This window comes from Mixophyes fleayi, chromosome 11 (assembly GCF_038048845.1).
Source record: "Mixophyes fleayi isolate aMixFle1 chromosome 11, aMixFle1.hap1, whole genome shotgun sequence".
In the NCBI taxonomy this organism is placed as follows: domain Eukaryota; kingdom Metazoa; phylum Chordata; class Amphibia; order Anura; family Limnodynastidae; genus Mixophyes; species Mixophyes fleayi.
The window spans coordinates 87258593-87278563 of record NC_134412.1 but is presented as its reverse complement, the minus strand read 5'-3'; the positions used below and the strand labels follow the sequence as shown (position 1 = coordinate 87278563).

Here is a 19971-nt window from a genome sequence, read left to right as displayed (position 1 = left end):
ATTTATGCCTGTGTAAGAGGCACCTCGTTGAATGTAGCAGGTAACGCTGGGTGACACTCCCTCTAAGGGGGCACTAAAATGTTGTTCTTTAATACAGTGAAAACGCTCTACACAACTGGAGTGGCCCCATCTCTAACACTTGTGAACCCTTTTAATATCTTACCTGCAACTTGTTTAAGCCATTTTGGCGCACATAGGCTAGACTAAATCATAATTCACAGTAACATCCCAATCTGCCTATCAAGTACAGCAAAAAACTGCTCTTTTACAAAAAAAACACCATCTTGCAAAGATTAATGCACATTGAAATAAAACCTGGCCTATAAGATCACAATCTGGTATAAAAAATAAATAAATATATATATAAAATGTGTTTTGCCCTTATTATTATTACACTGTTTCGCTGTAAGTGATCTCCATTGATTTATCATGATTGTCTCTTCTGGGAGAACCTTCATAAGTGTAGTACACTCTTAGATACTCTAGATGTCGCTGTTGCAAATTAAATTTTCAATTGCCCAAACTTGACCAGTGCAGGTTGAAAGATAATATTACACCCCATAAATATGGAATTATCACTTAATTATAACCAGGAAAAATTACTGTCATACTCTGGCTTGTTATAAATAATGTATAGTTTAAACTTTCATATCTTAGATGATAGATACTGTTAGATGTAAGATGGCTCATGCACTCTCCTCATTCAGTTTTGATATACAGAACAATAATGATTTAATTTGTTTTACTGGCACAAGTGGTATATCGTTGTCTCTCAAACATGTATAAAAACATATTTAGTAGCCTTCATCCTGAACATAGACTGCCATCCTCATGTTCAAAATTAATTTCTGCTACAAATCGGACCGGATATAAACCACTTATGCAACAGTATATTTTGTTTAGCTGTCATAAGCTACCATAGAGTATATAGAAAGAAGTAAGATATAAACAGGCATGCAATCAGAGATGAGGCTTGGCAATATACTCTTTCAAAACACAATGCCCAGAGTAGTTTGCCAACAGTTTTAAAAAACACCCATCATCTACATGCACTGGAGGCAGCCATTTTGTGTTGGACAAATAATTCCAGAGAATGCCACCTATCCGTCCAATAGGAATCTGGGACTCATGAATATTAAGTCAGGCTGAGTTAATATCGGCAAGTAAGTACCTCAGTGATGTCACTGGTTCCTAGTAAACCGACAGGTGGCATCGTCATGAACCACAAAATGGCTGCCTCCACTGTGTGAAGGTGACGGGTGCTCTTAAATTACATGTCCCACGGGTCTCGTTGTAGCATGAGAACCCTGAGAAATCTAAAATAAAATACACAGTATGCTGTATTTTTTTTTTTAAACAAGCAGAATGTCAAATAAATGGTTGATTGTATAGTGCAAACCCAGTTTTCCAGATAGGCAGAAACGGACATCATGAGGTAGATTTGCTAAAAATTCTAAAAAAGAAAAAGTGCAGGTGTTGCCTATAGCAACCAATCAGATTCTAGCTACCATTTATATAGCACATAATAGAAAATGATAGCTAGAATCTGATTGGTTGTTCTGTGCAGCATCTCTACTTTTCCATTTTTCAAAGTTTTAGTCAATCTATTCCCATATTGGGATTCTGCTGGGTTCCTGCCATCACTTTCTAAGCATGCCCAGTGATGGTTCAGTAAGGTCCAGTGGACTCAGACATGCAAGTTCTACTTTCCGCATACCCCAAGTGATAATATAAGGATTCCGTATCAGAAAGGGCAATAGAATGGCTTCTATTGTTTCTGCAACCGGATGGATGTGTAACTTGCAGACAGCTCTCGGCTGCAGCCCCATGCAAGCAAGCACAAAGCAACGGGTTAGGAACGCAAGAGAGAATCTGACTTGCAAAGACTAAACTCACCCTTTTGAACAGTCTATGGTCCACCAGAGGGCTTTAGGTAGCAAAACAATAGCAGACAGCTATTAGCAATAAGGTAAATAACTGAAAGAAAGCTCACAGAGATATTTCTTCGACAGACATTTGAGTGCATCATTTTATTTGCTGGATTCAAAGGGTGGATTAATACATGTTTAAACCAAACAGAGATGGCCCAGGTTCGTGCAATGCTCATAGTGTCAAAAAAATATAGGCAAGACGGTTACATTTTGTAGTTTAGACCTGAACAGGGAGCAAAACACTGGATTATAAATGAAGATATCATAAAGAATATTTTAAAAACAGCAAATACCAGCTGGTTTGTTATCAGGTGCGGTCCATATATTGTAAATGTAGAGAGGGCAACATAGACCTGCCTGTACGCAGTGCTATCATTTTTATAATAGTACATAACACAGTATTAGCAATGCATTATCCCAATCTTTATTAAAATATACCACACACAGTGAGGGCAGCCATTTTGTGAGCTAAATCAAAATCAGTTCACCAGATTTTATCCATCCTAACCGTCTATTCTTAATCTATAGGCTATACAGTAATATTTCATAAAGAAAAGTATATAAAATGCAAAAGAGTTCACTGGGTTTCAATTTACCACGCATGGCATGATGGGAATTGTAGTTCCCCAAGGTCTGCCATATATGATGTGACTAGACGTACTACCAAAGTGCCTCAGGTTCCTGGTGAACAGAATATCTCTGGAGTATTGGTGTATCCCACAAAATGGCCGCCTCCCCTGCGGAGACAGGTGTACCCTAACATTTGAAAGTTATTCTAATTGGAAAATACTCCACGAACCTGACAGAAGTTGACCCTGTAATTTTTGCATGTTTTTTTAAATTGAAAAATACACTTCTTCTGCTCTAACTTTATTCCTGTACTCCGTAATCATTTTTCCTCAGATTAGGTATCAATGATCTATTACATCCAAGGTTCCGTTTTAAGGTTTAATTAAACACAAACAATGAAAACACTTATTAAACCACGTGAGAGCCCTCTAGTAATATATGGAACAGTAATAAATGGTTATTACATTGAGCTTTACATCAATTCTACCTAATCAGCGTTTACTCACTGGAATTTACCACAAGGATTTCCCTTACTGTAGGCAGTTCAATGCTGATTAACATTTTCAGTCGCCACAAAAATACTTTGCTCCAATTTTTATTTTTTTTTGTCAGAAAGTGAGATATAAATGTGTGTATAGGAGAAAAAGTCCATTATAGCACAGGCAAGTTTATTTTCTCAAAAACTACGGGATGGATTTTTATAGAAATATGGAAGCTTTCAGTGTACAACTTAATAAGGAATCAGCTCTGATTCTACTACAGCTCATTCCCTACACAGGAAACAAACCTGAATCATTTTTGGTACAGAATCATCCTAGAACAGCGATGGACAACAGTTTCCCCCAAAAAAGATGAACTCAGATTGATAGTATATTAGCAATTGCTCTACGTTTGTATAGATTCTTCATGTCCGAGTGGAAAAATGTATCGCACTTAAATATTATATGAAAAGATGCCGATAACATTCACCGGTATATATCCAAAAATATGTCAGATTTATATATACTTGATTGACATTGTAGCCTTAACATGTTCATATTTGCCCACTAGTTTTCCTATGTATAAGCCTATTGAGAGAATGTACATTTTGACGTCTGTCAAGATATAGTAACATTATCGTACATATGGAGTAGACTTTGTTGCACCTCAGTTCACCTGTCATGGCTAAACCCCGTTCACTTCAACAGGAGTGTGATAACAATGTGCAGGATTGTGTGGAAGTTAACCTGTTGCAATAAAGGCAGCTTCATCTGTATAAATGGCAGGACTGTTCACACTGGCTCTATGTTGTAAGTGTAGTATCCCTTTAATTAGAAGGAAAATCAGTATATATTCCTGCAAAGTCAAGTTTGACCCAAAAAAAAATAAAATAAATCGCTCACCCCTTTAATATTCGAGAAGTAGCGCTGCTTTCTGTAGCAATAAATCTGCTTTGTCTTAAGTCTATTGCTTTTCCGAGATGGTCATTAAAGTGATGACAGTCCCTCCATCCTCCGGGCACTTAACCGAAAATCCACCTATCATTTAAATGATATGCCCGCTGTACACCTCCCGCCTTAGACCGCTTCACACTATCATTCTTCTGTTTCACATCATCTATTCATCGTACGTCCTTTCCCCAAATGTTCTCTAGCCGGCCGCGTGAAAAATAACCAGAATTAACTTGTCTTTATGAACACTTCCTCAGATCTGCAGCCAGTGTGTTTGGACAGATGATTCCACTCCACTGAGGATTTTATCTCTGGGGGATGATATACCGGGTGGCTCGGCTACCGTCTCAACTTTAAAGTTCATTAATAAGTAGTGCAGATTATGTATAAACACCCTTCTCCCAGACAACACAATGCTACTCTGCAATCAGCATTTTCCAATCAATCTCTTCTCTAAGGCCTCATATTCACTGGGTGAAGCAATCAGGTTTTACCTGTAGTGCAATTAGCTGCGTCCTTTGCATGGAGCATACATTATTATACCGATTACTGATCTCTGTGGTAAATATATCCTCTGCACTCCTAGTAAGGGGGTGCTATAACTACCGGCTCTCGACAATCAAAATGACTTTACTCAACAAGACACGTCACTTTTTTTTAAATAAAATAAATATATATATATATATTATTAGGAAATATTTCATTCTCATAATACTTGCCTTGTTTTTGAACACTTAGGGGTAGATTTATCAAACCTAAAAAGGTAATGTGGAGGTGTTGCCCATAGCAACCAATCAGATTCTAGTTATTATGTTCTGGAATGTATTGGATAACTGATAGCTAGAATCTGATTGGTTGCTATGGGCAACACCTCCACTTTCCTTTATAGAAGGTTTCATAAATCTGCACCTTGTTTTTCGCTACACAGGATGGGGGCAGCCATTTTAAAGTACCTCCTGTCACAACGATAACACTAGTTTCCAGTGAATTGATAGATTACATTCCAATGAACCAATGGTCAGTCCACAAAATGGCTTCCTGCATCGTGTGTAGGCAACAGGTACCTTTATTAAGTGATGTCTTGCAATGGAGCGTGTATACGTTATGGCATGTTCAGTTTTTAATGTGTAAATATTATTACCTGTGACGGCAGCGACGTAAAAACCTCATAATTTTCCGAGCAGCTTGATCCTGCTTCTTTGTTAGAAGACTGCTTCTGTAGAAGGGCAAAACGGGATATTAAACATTACTACTGACATTTTAGGCTGTATATAGGGGTAGATTTACTAAAACTTCTATAAAAGGAAAAGTGGAGATGTTGCCCATAGCAACCAATCAGCTTCTAGCTGTCATTCTCTGGAATGTACTAGATAAATGATAGCTAGAATCTGATTGGTTGCTATGGGCAACATCTCCACTTTCCCTGGTTAGAAGTTCTAGCAGACATCATATCAAATCTACATTCACACCTCAGTTTCTGTTGCACGAGAGAAGCCGTCCGACGCTTTTGCTGCATTCGTCCGCACTCTTTGTAGCTCCTGTAGTACTGCTGGATAAGAACCGCAGCACGCCGGCTCTGCTGGAACTTCTTCTGCTCGTAATAGCTTCTGAACTTGCTCTGGATGAGAATTGCAGCTTGTGTCATCTTTTTATAAAGTGCATACTGTGTGGGAAGAGGAACGACACAACTTGAATAAAACACAACTCCATTTGTAAATTTCTAACCTGCAATCTTTGTTTGTAGATTGGATGTAGCAACAATGTTGGCTACTCAGTATTAGTCTCTCGTCTAGGCACAGTGGAGGCAGCCATTTTGTTGGTGATTCCATCCTGAGCCTATATATTCATTAGGAACTAGTGACATCACTGAAGTATAAGTGACTAAGTGAATTATATCTCTGTGATGACACCGGCTCCTAGATAATAAGCTGCTCATGAATAACCCATAAAATGACTGTCTTATAAGGTGTGCGGGAGACACACATTGTTTTATTTTATAGATGTAAAACACATAAGAATACAACTTATTTCTTCACAAAGTGTATATATTTGTCCAGTATTCATACCTCCCAGCATTAAAACCCGCCCTTTCCAGACAAACTCCACCCACTAATTAGCGGTTTTTAAAGACTCCACCCACTTTCCAGTGCAAATTCTTTGGACGGTACTTTCAATATGACCCCTCTTGCACATTCCAAGGTCGCATTTCTAACTGGACCCACAATCCAACAACACTAGGAGGAGAGTGATTTCCTGGGGGGTGTTCATAAAAAAATGAACAATGCCATCCGTCTATGTATATGCAAGGCAGATAAATAGGCACCTTCACACCAACTGAAATAAGCTGTTGGGTGTATTTAGTCCGGTTAGTGAATGAGTGCTTCACAGTAACTTTATAACAGTTGTAGATCTAAGTGGATAAAACAAAGAGTACTAGACGTGCCTTTGAAATGTCTTCAATGGTTTAGATTGTGGTCTCATTGAAAATGATCTGGATAATCTCAATAATTTCCCATAGTTGCCTTACGGAATGTCTAGGAGACTCCTGAATAAGTGGAAGACCTCTTGGAGTTCCGAGAGAACAGACCACTCCCGCAGACCTCCTGGATAGTGGGCAGGGACATGACACAAACCAGGTAGTCAAGCCCCGCCCACTACCTCCTTTCCTACCTCGCCTCCATATGTCCAGAGGCGAGGTAGAAAAAGTAGGCAAGTATATAATATGCTAACTTTTGACTATCCCTAATTTATATTCGTGTTTGATAGAAACTGTGATAACATCTTTGTATGCAGCACATCAGAGAATTACACTCAATGGAAGTATTAGATAAAGTTGTCTGCGCTTCTGCATTAATGTACCAGCACTATCGCGCTCACAATATTTGCTGCAACAACCTTGGATAGTTCGGCCTCGGGTGTGAAATTAGGCCTTCATTTATTTAATCGGGCCAATTAGCAGCCAGTAATGAAGATTAATGAAATCATAAACAGCCTTTTACAGAGCAAATCTATGTGACAGGGCCATCAAGCGTTTGAGCTTTGCAGCAAAGGGAAACTTATCTGCTACCCATCTGTCACTCCGCACACAGCACGTTCACGGAGAATGCTGCATATTTAGCTGTGGAAAATAGCTGCCCATCGAGATGTAATGTGCGAAAGGTCAGATGTAAAAATAAGTCTTAAAACATGTATGAAAGAGATACGTAGATTAACCTGGGCCTGTGAATGCAGAGTTGAATGGGGTGATGACATTCAGCCATTGTGTACGATCATCTGAATGCTGGTTTATTCTATAAATATATAGCTAGCAAGTGACTTAAACGGGTAATACACGGTCACTAGTTTAGTCAGTCTTCTAAATACCATATCATAATGAATAAGTATATATACATACACACAGACATATAAATCTATATCAAATAAAATATATACAGATAATGTAGCCTACATTAGAAGGGTTGTTGTAACTGTGATATAATAAGTATCAAGCAGGTTGAAAAGAATAAGTATCTATAGTGGCCTAAATTTGCCCTAAGAGTTGAAAGTTTAGATGCATAAGTACAATAACGTTTCATTTAAACTGTAAGAAAGCGGCTAACAATGAACATTTAGGAGTTACATATTGTAGAATAATTGACCTAAGCTCTCCAAGGATACATGGGTGAAGTAATAAGGAAAAGGAAGAGGCAGTAATAAGAGCCAACGCTTTTCATCTACTCCCAAATGAAGTTAACATTAGCTTGTGTCAGAAACCAAGGGTATGTCACCAAAGCTACTGTAATTAATTGTATTACCTTCAAGGCTATCCATGTAAGCTTTGGAAAGAATGGAATAAGAGGGTTAATAGGGACGTCCAGAGCAAAAATAATAATCATGAAAAAGGTAAATAATTTGGTTAGTTATCTTTTGCGGACATAACAAGCGAAGAACAACAAATTGCAGACTCGGTTACTGTGCAACAATAAATGCCTTTTTTTTTCCATAATATGACTGCCTCCGACAATGCTTTAATTATCTGAACATAATTAAACACAGTATTTTAATATGCTTAGCCTGTGATAGTTACTTCTCATGAGAGTGAATCATCTAACTGATCTCCGGGCTTTCATAGCAAGGAGGCAGTTCATTGGCTTTGATGTGTAATAACAGCTCTTCAGTCAGCCTCGTTTTCCGCCTGGCTGGCGTTTATTGCGCCCATAAAACTTTAATGTCCGGTCCCATTTAGCAATTTTTATTGAATTTGCAACTAAGTAAAATAGGCGTCCCAACACATTGTGTGCGGCTGTTCCTCCAAATTAATTTCATATCAAGTTGTAGGAAGCAAAAAAAACCAAAAAACGCTGACAATCGCTCCACGGAATGTACGGAACGTTCATTATCTGCTGCTTCGCTACAATTTAACTTCTGTGTAAACTATTTGGGATATTATCTGTAATGGTTGAAATGCTAGATTATGTATAAGTCAACAGAGGGGGTGCAAAGCCTCCAAACCCTGAATTCATAATCTATAACGGAATTGACACATTTTAGTTTAAATTAGATGCAGCCTAATGTACTATAGTTTCCGCAACTGATATTGTTCATCTTTATTTTTCTATGACATCTGAAAACTATTGTATAGGATGACTCATCAGGAAAATCATTACCCAGAGAGGTCTGAAAACCAGATCGGAATAAAAGAAAATACCTGCAGCTGTTCTAATAAAAAGGTGTTTCTACCTACAGTTACTGTGAGGAGCTCCGCTACACATATGGAGTGTATCCTACAGATAGTTTTGGGAAAGAGGTAATTTTAGAACATTTTAGGCATGGTGCCTCAAATAACAGAAGAGAGCCTCTTATTTAGAACATCTCAAGTCCCCAGCGTTCTGGATTATAGACCCCACACCTTGTAGGTATGTTGTAAAATACTGTACCTCTATATTTCAGCTTCACAACACACTCTTAATTCAAGTTTATTTGGTACTGAATGGAATGATTACTAAAAGTAACATTACAAAAGCAGCACAGAAATATCCTCACACATCTATAGGAAAATAAAATATTAGAAAATATATTATGTTATTATGAAATACCTATAGTCATTTTACAGAGCCGTTTCCCCTCCCCTTAGTATATAAGCTCTTTTGAGCAGGGCCCTCTTCCCTTCTGTCTCAATTCCATTTCTTCTTCTCCTACACCACTGTACTTACTATGCTTGGAGATACTGAAGTCTTGGTTATACTCATTTTACTATATTGTTGTACCCTTTTATACTGTCTGTATGGTATTTTTTGCGTTCTGTACGGCGCTGCGGATAGCTTGTGTTGCCATATAAATAAGGATTAATTATAACCACAAAACACTAAATTTGGAACCATGACGGTAAATTAATTGATCAGTGTTAACCTGATGTTCCACGGCTGCTCTGTTAAAAAGCAAAGTTGATTTATCGGTTATACCCCCCATTCTATTATATATAGCTGAAACCATAAACCACAACTTCAGGAGAGTGTCCTTAACGGATTCTGATACAGGTCAAAACGCTGAAATTTCAGTCTGTTAAGCTGCTGAGAAATAATTGGTCCTGCTGCTGTGAATCCAGCCACCAATACACACAAGTCTACAAGCCTGTCACTCACACTCTGCAGACCTGTATGTATGTGTGTGATGTTTATCAGATCCCATTTAATATTGGGTCAGTGTATATGTAATTTTGGATCCGTTTGTTCCTATAGATCAGTGATGGCTAACCTGTGACACTCCAGGTGTTGAGAAACTACAAGTCCCAGCATACCCGTCCAGCAATAAGTTGCTATATATTGGCAAAGCATGCTGGGACTTGTAGTTTCACAACACCTGGAGTGTCACAGGTTAGCCATCACTGATCTATAGGAACAAACGGATCCAAAATTACATATACACTGACCCAATATTAAATGGGATCTGATAAACATCACACACACACATATATATATATATATATATATAAATGTCTAGTGGCGTGTGTGAAAAAAAAAAAAGCTGCAGCGCCACCTGCTGGGCAGAGTTATACACTGACCTATATATTTCTTGAAGGAGAAGTGACAGTTGGGAGTGGTTGGTGGTTGCCAGGGGTGACAGTGGGGAGTTTTTAACACCTTAAGTAGCTTGATGAAGGATGTGGCGATGAAGATGAAGGATGAGGTGATGGAGAAAAATGATGAGGTGGTGACATGTGGACAAAACCACGTTAAAAAAGGGCGCTTGCGTCGGGAAGTAACACTCTTCCCCTGAGGAGGCCTGGGCTAGGCCCAAATGCATGACAAGAACCTTTTTAACACCTTAAGTAGCTTGATTTGACTAGAATGCATGAGTATCATGCACGGGTTATCATCTGCCATTTATAGACATAGAACTTGATGACATTAAAGAATCTATTTTTTAAACCCTGCATTCCTGAGCGCTATCTATAATGCTCATATATTAGGTAATAATAGACTACGACATGCCTAAATGGTGCATTTACAAACGAAATGCAAACGTTGCTTTGTAATAACACTCTGTTTACAGATCCACTTTTAGATTTTGTTTTCTTTGATTGAAAACCAGCTGCCGAGTTATTTTGCAATGGATCGAACAGTTGTCTATTTATATTTATCTATGCATTGTCTTGCAGAATTAAAAACAGAAAAGTAAATGCAGTTCACAAAGAGACTGTAATTGGTGAACTATAAAGAGTTATCATCTGTGACTTGTCAGACTGCTTGAAATAATCTATTTTGAAATGGGAAATTGAGAGTATAGCATAGAGATGTCATAAAAATAATAATTTCCTTAACACTCAGTAAGCGAGAGATGTAAATGTAATTCAATTTATTGTAATTTTCAGTATTATTTTCCGATTGGAGTTTTAGGAGTAGATTTATCAAACATTCTAAAAAGGAAAAGTGGAGGTGTTGCCCATAGCAACCAGTCAGATTCTATGGAATGTACTGGATAAAGGATAGCTAGAATCTGATTGGCTGCAAAGGACAACGCCTCCACTTTTCCTTTTTAGAAGGTTTGAAAAATCTACCCCTTAGCGTAGGCTTGGGTGCCATCGAAAATACAAATGTACAAAGTTCCATGTCTGTTCTTTGTATGTCCAACACAGTCAGGGTGATGTCACATTCAAGGGCTTCTCTTATCGTGGTGACTCACACACACTGATATCACTGGTAAATTTAACAAACTGACCTCTTATTACTCCGTGCAAGGCTCCAAAACAAGCACAATCCCCATGAACGATCCAAAGGAAAATCAAGTTGATCATTAGTGAGCACTCGGGAAGATGTAGCTAGAGGATGACTACTATCTGCCCATAAATATGGCTATCTTCCACCCACATGAACAAGCCCCCCCAAGTTATCCGGCCGTATGAGTCAAAGACTGGCTCTAAAACAGCAGGAAGATATGATTTGCCCACATCTGGGGTAAATCACAGGAAGGAGGATGGAACAGGCTGGGATATAGACCCACAATACCTGGGGAGAGCTATAGGCTGCCTACTGATTGTGTAAGAGATCACCATACTACCCCCAATGAGGAATCTCTGGATGTGCAGCACGGTGGCTCAGTAGTTAGCACTTCTGCCTTACAGCACTGGGGTCATGAGTTCAATTCCCGACCATGGCCTTATCTGTGAGGAGTTTGTATGTTCTCCCCGTGTTTGCGTGGGTTTCCTCTGGGTGCTCCAGTTTCCTCCCACACTCCCAAAAAACATACTGGTAGGTTAATAGGCTGCTAACAAATTGACCCTAGTCTGTATATCTGTGTGTGTATGTTAGGGAATTTAGACTGTAAGCTCCAATGGGGCAGGTACTGATGTGAGTGAGTTCTCTGTACAGCGCTGCGGAATTAGTGGCGCTATATAAATAAATGATAATGATGTTCCCTAACCCCCTCCCCCCCCATCCCGCCTCAAAGTAGAATCACTTAAGGGAATAATCTCAAAAAAGGTCAATGAAGGCTCAGATATTTGAAGTACAGAGTGTAAATTATAGAACCAATAAGTAGCACAACAGTGGTCATACAAAGATATACTGTGTCCTCAGGATCTATCAATGATCACACTCAATGTTCCCTTTAAACTGAGCAATCTGGAAAATAAAGAGTTCAAATCTATCACGGGATACACCCTGAAGGGTTCCATTTACAATAAGCGGGATAGTTCAATTATAGCACTATCATTTCCAGATTTCACACTTTAGAGGGAACAGCAAATACATTAAACATATTGAACATGATTCCCCCCCCCCCCCTCCCCCCAAGTCTATCAATCTGCTTAACACAGTTGAAAGGTGCATTACTGTACACCAGCACTAGAGGCGCCGTTTGTCTTTCATGATACTTGTGGTGTGTTGAAAACTGCAGTCTATACACGGCTATAGGTTAACCTAACAACCACATAATAAGGACTATGTAATGTTCTCTCCAAGCTGAGCAATATAGAACAGAAAGAGTTAATAAACCCACGAGGAATCTCCTTCACAATCTGCAGGAAGTTTCCTAGCAAGCTCACATTTTAACACTATAATTTCCAGATCGCTCAGCCTAGAGGGAACAGTGTGGCTATAGGAAATAAATACATTTATTTTAAAGCTCAATAAATGTATCAAACCTTCCGCTGTACGCACACAGGTTTTCTGCAGCTATGAATAATACCGTCGTCCGCTGCGTGTTTCCGAGAGAGTTACAATGTAATTCTGCACTGATCAAACCCCGACTGAAACACTGTCAGAATCAGATAATAAAACCAGCAACATCTATCAACCCTGGAAGAAAAACCGGGAGATTTATCAGGAGATGCTTCATCCTGTAAGGTCAGACCAGACGCTGAACATCCATCAGAAGAAAGGAGCTGGCTTCATCTTTACAACATTGTTACTGACTTCCCTGCACCAATAAGTTGTTTCAGCAGCTGGATCTACATGTTATTGGACAAACATTGCGTTTCTTAAAAGGATATTATGCTGAATATATTTGATTAGGGTTAGAGCAACTATTGTACTCACTCACCACCTCCGTGTGTAAACAGATAGGAGGTGGCCGGGGATAGAACAATCTGTAGCCAGGATGTTTGCAGCAGAGTATTTCAGGAAGTAAGTGGACTGAGCTTGTGGGAGGCCGTGACCTATCCACTACTGTGATTGTGTCAGTGAGGACAGGGCTGCATGTGACAGGGGCAGTGACATGATGTGAGGAGGGGAATGGAGGCAGCAGGAAGCCACAGACTGAGAGTTATATAGTGGAAGGAGCAGGGTCCCCCAGCAGCACAGAGTATATCAGGAGATGAGCGATGTGTTAGTGAGGACAGAGCTGCATGTGATAGGGGCAGTGACATGATGTGGGGAGGGGAATGGAGGCAGCAGGAAGCCACAGACTGAGAGTTATATAGTGGAAGGAGCAGGGTCCCCCAGCAGCACAGAGTATATCAGGAGATGAGCGATGTGTTAGTGAGGACAGAGCTGCATGTGATAGGGGCAGTGACATGATGTGAGGAGGGGAATGGAGGCAGCAGGAAGCCACAGACTGAGAGTTATATAGTGGAAGGAGCAGTGTCCCCAGCAGCACAGAGTATATCAGGATAAGAGTGATGTATTAGTGAGGACAGGGCTGCATGTGACAGGGACAGTGACATGATGTGAGGAGGGGAATGGAGGCAGCAGGAAGTCACAGACAGAGTTATTTAGTGGAGGGAGCAGGGTCCCCCAGCAGCACAGAGTAGTGATGTGCCCATCCTAATGCAGGAATATTATTGTGTCAAATATATGTACAAATTTAAAACATCCAACTTGACTTTAAGGTAAATTGGATCTATTTTTGCACAAATGGGAATATTTCCATGTATAAGACAATTAAGTTAAACGTTGTAAGTATTTATGATAAATGAGAAATCTGTATGATAATCCCCCTGCAACTAATAAATAAACAAATAAACAATGATAATAACCCTAGTTAGAAATATGATACATTTCCCTTTAAGTTAGAATTTTAAAAAAATCTGTTTAACCTACTGAAATGCTAACGGACGCCTTCAACACATTGGGGCCCTAGGCACCTGCCCTGGAGCTGGCCCTGCTTAGTGTACTGGACTCAATGTTGCTTCCTGGAAGGAAATTGTTTTGCTACTGACTGTGGAGTTTCCAAACACTTCTCACACATCTCAGATTGAACAGAAATGTAATTATAGTTTCCAGCTGTTTGTTGTTCTCATTCCCGTGTAAGCCGTGAATTACCTGTTTGTACTTTCTGTAGCAGCGCTGAATGACGGCCGCAGCCACGTCCTGCTGTTCCCTCAGTGGACGACCCTAGGTAGACAGAACGGAGGATGAAAGTGAGCGCGGGAGGGCGATTCTCCGAGCAGTGAGACTGACCAGCTGCATCATCAGAGGTGAAGGTACGTAACAAGATATTGATAAATGGTTACAGTAGTCAGTTACAAAGCCCAAAGCAGCCGAAACGGTAACAGCCTCCGGGCATGCGTCTAAATTGAGAAGATACTGTTTTGTACTTTATAAATGGCTTCCACTGAAATTACTGATGACAGACAACACAAGCTTGGCTTCATTTTAATGCAAGATCTCTGTCCTTACCACCAATGTTGCCTTTCATTGTTAAACAAAAAAAAAAATACCCGTTTATTGAATGGAGGTAAAACAATAAGGCAGGGTGAGATGTAGTTACATGGCGGGCAATGATAAGCTCACCCCCACTCTATTAAGTAGGAATCTAACGACGGGTGTAAGATGTAATTGTGTGCAATCAGGAGTGTGTAGTGTAGGGTACAGTATCTTAGTGTGAAGTATTTACCATGATGTTATAGCTCCCACATTTCATGTAGAGCTAGCAGGGTATGTTCTGGGGATCATACCTATTGCCAAGACTAATCTGCAGAAACGATACCTGGCGCCAAGACTAATCTGTAAAAACCATACCTGGCGCCAAGACTAATCTGTAAAAACCATACCTGGCGCCAAGACTAATCTGCAGAAACCAAACCTGGCGCCAAGACTAATCTGCAGAAACGATACCTGGCGCCAAGACTAATCTGTAAAAACCATACCTGGCGCCAAGACTAATCTTCAGAAACCAAACCTGGCGCCAAGACTAATCTGTAGAAACCATACCTGGCGCCAAGACTAATCTGTAGAAACCATACCTGGCGCCAAGACTAATCTGCAGAAACCAAACCTGGCGCCAAGACTAATCTGTAGAAACCATACCTGGCGCCAAGACTAATCTGTAGAAACCATACCTGGCGTCAAGACTAATCTGTAGAAACCAAACCTGGCGCCAAGACTAATCTGTAGAAACCATACCTGGCGCCAAGACTAATCTGCAGAAACCAAACCTGGCGCCAAGACTAATCTGTAGAAACCATACCTGGCGCCAAGACTAATCTGCAGAAACCAAACCTGGCGCCAAGACTAATCTGTAGAAACCATACCTGGCGCCAAGACTAATCTGCAGAAACCAAACCTGGCGCCAAGACTAATCTGTAGAAACCATACCTGGCGCCAAGACTAATCTGTAGAAACCATACCTGGCGCCAAGACTAATCTGTAGAAACCATACCTGGCGCCAAGACTAATCTGCAGAATCATATCTGATGTCAAGATTAACATATAATTTAATTGATAAACTACAGTGATTGCAGCTTTCAACAATGTAAACATTTATACAAAAAAATAATCTGTACAAAATGACCATATGTCATTAATTATTAATACTATACTTTTGTCCTTCTAACAATAAAGCAGACATGTAGAGCTTTGCTTTGTAATCATCCCCATCACAGAGTCCTATGACTGAGCATGAAGGGAGAGTATATAGAGTGTGTGGCGTTATTGGGGCCATAATATACGTTTGTCTGCACCTTGTACTTCCTGAACACCGTCTGGACCAGCTTGGCAGCCTCGTAGAGCTCTCTCTGTTCGTGGTCTGACAGGGTCAGCTGGGAAATTTCATTTTCAACCTTCTCATTGGTGGATGCACTGAGGAATTCTGACCAATCAGCAGCAGACGGCAGGCTGGGCTTCTCGAACGTCGTTTCACTCATTGGGGAGCACGCAGGACTTAAGCTGGTGTTTGAGGAAGGAGTCAGCGGTTCGCTATAGAGTGACCTGGTATAAACAACATTTAAAAAAAAAAAAAACCAGTGAAAACACAATACTACAATAAATGGTTTACTAAAGGAGCATTACAAAGAAACAATGCTTCTGTTGAAAACAATATGGGGGACATTTATGGAAACTGGTGGTACAGATTAGGATTCAATATCCTGTACCAACCAATCAGATATTCGCTTTTTTTTCTATACTAGAAAAATTCCAGAATCTGATTGGTCACGGCACCTTTTGCTGTGCAAATTTCATAAATATTCCCCTATGTACCTCATTTATTTATGTTTGAAGTGTAAACAATGGTACTCCCATGACTGTACTTTGGGAGTACCAATACTTGGTGATGACAAGATGCACACAAAGGGAGGAATATAATTGTACCCAACTTTTATAGTAAGACAGCATTTACCCATTATGGATACCTTCAGACTGCCCCACTAAGTTAATTACCCACCGTATCTGTGCAGCGCTGGGTAAGTGGTCAACATCAGCAAGATAACTGGCCAGCCAGCTCATGGTGGTGCTGAACGCCGCCGTGTCCGCCCTCTCTGCCAGCGGAGACTCCATGGGGACGAAATTCTCCCGCTTGATCCGTTCCGGTGTTGCCTCGATAATCTGTTCTGCCAGATTCATCATGTTCACCTGAGTGGAAGAAAGTGGAAGAATGTTCAAACGGAATCGCTTATGGCATAGGACAACAATTCAGAGAAGGTCCTCGTCCTACTCAATAGTCCTTGCCCTACTCAACAGTCCTCGCCCTACTCAACAATCCTCGCCCTACTTAATAGTCCTCGTCCTACTTAATAGTCCTCGTCCTACTTAATAGTCCTCGCCCTACTCAATAATCCTCGCCCTACTCAACAATCCTCGCCCTACTCAACAATCCTCGCCCTACTTAATAGTCCTCGTCCTACTCAATAATCCTCGCCCTACTCAATAATCCTCGCGCTACTTAATAGTCATCACCCTACTTAATAGTCCTCTGAACTTTTCTCGAAAATCCGATCTGCCCCTAGTTGGCAGGTTTGTTAATACCTTAATATGCGCAGGATGGAAAAGAATGAAACGTCTGCTAACAGTTTGGGATCACCCCCTTTTAATTTAAAATTTTCGGTTTTACTCTTAAAATACTGCTTGTCTTAGCTTCATTTATGTGTTAAATTAATCATAATCCTAATTCAGTATAGAACCTTCTGAATTGTCCAACTACTCTGATTGGACGGTTTGTTTTCCAACCCCTCTAATCCCCTCCCCCCATCTTAACACTTTATAAACTGGTTGCGCATAACTAAAACATGTGACCTCACAGAACAGCATTTGCGCAGAGGTTTTGCACTTTTGCAGTCTGTAAATTAACCCATCTCAATACAGCGAGCACATTAGAAACATCTTAACTATTAGTTTTCTAACATTTTAATAGAATGTCAGCATCCTGGAGAGAAAGCAGCGATGTTCATTAAATGGTTTCCAACTTCTGCGCGCAGTTCCTGCGGATATCTCAGCGTTCCTGCGGATATGTCAGCGTTCCTGCAGACTCAATATCCACGTTTGTGTTTGATGTCTTTAATAAGAAAAATTAAATGCCTATGAAGCCAGGCAGGTGAATGGCCTCCTGACATGAACAGAGAGGATTTATTTACTGTATCTTGTTAAAAGTTATGAAGTGGGACTATGAATGAAACTGGCATATCGAACACATTCATCACTGGAGCCCGGCTGCTGTCTCCGGGGAGTAGAAGATAATGAACTCCAATGATCAATCTGCAGCTACTTGGACGCGGCCGCTGCCAGTTTTATCTGCATTCTTTGCGGGTACTGATGAAAAAACGACAACCGGGATCTCGACCTCTGCGGGAAGCTACAGTCACAGCTGTGACATTGTAGAGGAAGACTAGATATGGATATTCCTAGAACTGACTAACCTGGCGCTCCAGCGTGTGCACTACAGACTGGGACAGGGATAACAGCGACTCCCCATCACTGTCCCGTTCTCCGAAATCCCCCAAAGTGTCCCATCCCCCAAATTCCTAACACAACCTCAGAAATAGCGCCAATCATCTCATGTGCAGTTAAGAGTTGTTTTACAGATCAGTATTTTAATGTAGTCACCTGGGTGACTTCTAAAGTTACTCTGCTTAAAGAAAGAGCGCCCCCTACTGAGACTGTCTGTCAGTCGGTATGTACTTAAAATACGGGCTCCACCCACATGCGATACCACTTTGTAAAGCTTCTCAATGATGCAATCTATAATGACATCAGTCAATGCCCAGCGAGCTATTAAGATATTCTATGTTAGTTGTGCAACCATTTGTGGGCATTTAAGAAAACTGGTGCACACATGACTATGTAAAAAGGTACTGTAACCCACAGCAACCAATCAGATACTAGCTTTTCTTTTTTTGAACTGCACTAGAAAGTGATAGAATCCTAATGGTTGTCAGAGGTTACAGCACCTTTTCTTGCATAGTAAGGTTTGCACAAGCTGTCATGGACACTATGCGTGTAACATTACCTGGAGGTCATCCATGTGCTGTAAGCAGTCATCGTTCTCCATGTTTTCTCTGTAGGACAGTAGCTCAGCGTCCACCATTTCCCTTTCAGACATCATTAAAACATTCATCTGTTCCCTCTGACGCAACCTGTGCCCCACAATGTCCTTCCCCAGTCCTGCGGCCTTGGAGGTTCCCGTCACCTGCGCAGCGGAAACCCCCAGGTAGAGATCTTTCGGGTTCCATTTCGGCACTGCCGGAGCTCTGTATCCGGAGGTGTCCGGAGGGCGCTGAGGAAGCTCCCGGCTGAAGTGGCGCATTTCCTCGCCGTGGGCAGCGTCGGGTAATGGCTGCTTGGAGGCGGAGCTCTGCTTCCAGGGGGGCGGCTGCTCCAGGCTCAGCGCTGTGGCGATCACCTTGTCCTGCCGGACCTGGAAATATTCTGGGTTCAATTTGTGTTTTTTAGCAGCTGGGTAATCTTTCGGGTTTTCGGTGCTGTAGTAATTGGAGGGTTCAGATCTTGGTCTTCTTAGTTCTGTAGAAAAAAAAGAAAAAGAGAAGATAAATGTCATAGCATGTGTACACTCATTGACAATGTGTAATACAACAGTCCCAATAGTAAGAATTCAGACCACGCCTCTCAATTGCCAAGACCACACCCACTCAGGTTACGTTGCAATCCTCAGGGGCAGCGAGAGGGGTAGAGCAGGCACAAGGTACAGGGCCCTTGGCCTGCCTGTGCCTGTGTAGTAGGAGGAACCACCAATCTCCCACCTTCAGCGGCTATGGAAGGGGCCCCAAGAAGTTGCTGTACCAGGGCCTGAAATACCTCTTGGCGGCTCCGGCAATTCTAATCTGTAAGCCACACCTCCCTCTAAGCCACACCTCCCTCTAAGCCACACCTTCCTCTGCTTCTAAAACACTGGACCACTGGGGCACTAATCACATGATAATAAACCTGAGGCTGAGCATGTATAGACAGTATAAACCAGTTTATTAAGGATAATCAAAGACTGTCCCTTGTTACTAACACTCAATAAATGACCAGCATAAATACTGCTTAAAGGGCCCTTGTTCCGATAGGTATAGGCATCTTATAACACGGTGGTGCCTAAACTATTATTACTTGGGAAACTACCCCCCCCCCCCATGTCTTAGTCTGCAAATGTTCTGGGGGACTAAAACAAGGCACTTCACAATACCCTATATATGTGTGATAACCAGGAGACCGCAAGGCCCACCGAAGGCCCTGACTGACACGTTACGCACCTCTGCTGCAGTCAGTAATTACCAATACCTCTCAATGTTCCAATTTTTTGGCCGGGACACTGTGAGAAGAGGGAGGGACTGTGTCATGATTGGGGCGTGGCCACATCCCAGGTGGGTGTGTCTAGCAATTCTGAGGCCCCCCCTTTCAACCCTTCCC

The 19971-nt window shown here is 41.1% G+C and overlaps 1 protein-coding gene across 5 annotated transcripts in view; it reads right to left on the bottom strand.

Moving 5' to 3' along the window:
• CAMTA1 (calmodulin binding transcription activator 1) overlaps window positions 1–19971 on the bottom strand; it is a 1141371-nt gene that overhangs the window by 19446 nt on the left and 1101954 nt on the right. For 4 of the 5 annotated variants that reach the window (XM_075190128.1, XM_075190126.1, XM_075190129.1 and 1 more), the window contains 8 exons: window positions 18569–19080; window positions 16511–16698; window positions 15810–16056; window positions 14170–14241; window positions 7726–7746; window positions 5401–5594; window positions 5073–5147; window positions 1897–1927 (listed from right to left, as the gene is read on the bottom strand). In XM_075190128.1, the coding sequence (XP_075046229.1) occupies window positions 1897–1927; window positions 5073–5147; window positions 5401–5594; window positions 7726–7746; window positions 14170–14241; window positions 15810–16056; window positions 16511–16698; window positions 18569–19080 (1340 nt within the window). The remainder of the gene's footprint in view (window positions 1–1896; window positions 1928–5072; window positions 5148–5400; window positions 5595–7725; window positions 7747–14169; window positions 14242–15809; window positions 16057–16510; window positions 16699–18568; window positions 19081–19971) is intronic. The other variant, XM_075190127.1, reaches the window with a different exon arrangement.